Source organism: Myzus persicae, unplaced genomic scaffold (assembly GCF_001856785.1).
Source record: "Myzus persicae strain clone G006 unplaced genomic scaffold, MPER_G0061.0, whole genome shotgun sequence".
NCBI lineage: Eukaryota > Metazoa > Arthropoda > Insecta > Hemiptera > Aphididae > Myzus > Myzus persicae.
The window spans coordinates 1-1,274 of record NW_019103601.1 but is presented as its reverse complement, the minus strand read 5'-3'; the positions used below and the strand labels follow the sequence as shown (position 1 = coordinate 1,274).

The 1,274-nt window shown below is 29.4% G+C and overlaps 1 protein-coding gene across 1 annotated transcript; it reads right to left on the bottom strand.

Moving 5' to 3' along the window:
- Positions 1–1,268, bottom strand: LOC111034823. Its single transcript, XM_022316203.1, has 2 exons — positions 842–1,268; positions 1–768 (listed from the first exon to the last, which is right to left on the bottom strand). Exons 1-2 carry the CDS (start codon positions 1,127–1,129, stop codon positions 493–495), a joined length of 564 nt encoding a protein of 187 aa, XP_022171895.1. The 5' UTR covers positions 1,130–1,268; the 3' UTR covers positions 1–492.
- Positions 1,269–1,274: the final 6 nt, after the last annotated feature.

Here is a 1,274-nt window from a genome sequence, read left to right as displayed (position 1 = left end):
ATTTTGCCATTTTGCCACATATTAATCTTCATTTTAAACAATACAAAGAAGAATTCCATTACAAATATAACACTTTATTGTCCAATAATTAATAGCTATAAGAAAAATAACAGACTTTAGAATAATTTTGCTTATTATGAATTGTGATACCTGTATGATATCTTTTAATATTTACATACATTATCAATAAATTCTAATGTATCAAACCATAATAAAGTAATGAGTAATTTCGTAAATAACCATCAAATTACTTGAAAAGTAATTTTGTTACAGTAACTTAAGTCAAGTTACTCTCCCACACTGGTGATGACTTAGCATTGCACTCAAAGTTAAATAATAATAATATAGAAAAATTAAATACCTTAGTTAAAGAGCAATACAATTAATAATAAAAAGTTTTATAAAAATGAACTTCTTACAAATTAGTAGTCAATAATTTCTTAGCTTAGTACCGGTGGTGATCATTCCAATAATTTTAGGCATGGTTATAGTTTACAGCATATTGACATTTGTTCCAACACTTCTAACATGTTTAACAGCAGTGGGAGGCATCCTATTCAGACGATCCAGTTTGGCACTCAAAGTACTTACATGATTTAATAATTGTTTATATTTTTCATAATATGATTGTTGTTTTTCTTCACAAATTGATATACTATCCATTTGCTTTGCATAATATGATTTGGTGGCCATGATTTCAGCAGATTTGTTTATTATCATGTTTTGAAAATCTTGTTGAGAAATTTTGACCGATTGTCTGGATTCAATCTTAAAGCAAACATAAATTAATAAACCAATTACATGTTCCCCACAAATATATTTTGATAATATAAATTCTTACCAATAAAAATAGTGGCCATTCCATCTTCTCTTTGGGTAATTCATTGTGTAATACTTTCCTGACAAACGCTGCTACTTTGATAGCGATTGCTACGTCATCTTTTTCAGTAATGGCTGTTTGTGCATTGGTGTCTTTGATGTTACCCTTACCACGATTTGTATTTGAGCTCTCACCACTTTTATTGACTGAATGCTTGCGCTTCCTTACATCAAGAGAGGATGGAAAACTTCTGTCACTGCCATTGACTGGTTTGGAATTCTTAGTTCTATTTTTTGGCTTCCTTATCATAATTTCACTATTGTTTTTCTTGGTCGGAGTAAACACAACTGTTGTTTTTCTACTCCTAAAGCTGGACTATTACACTTGCCTTTGTGCTTCATGACAAAAATTGTACTTTTAAAATATTTAACCGAACAGTTATGATAAATTATTT

Bases quoted from the DNA above. Each gene is read 5' to 3' on its own strand.
- LOC111034823 (XM_022316203.1), bottom strand. From the start codon at position 1,129: ATGATAAGGAAGCCAAAAAATAGAACTAAGAATTCCAAACCAGTCAAT. The intron at 769-841 runs GTAAGAATTTAT...GTTTGCTTTAAG, and splicing joins AATGGCCACTATTTTTATTG to ATTGAATCCAGACAATCGGT.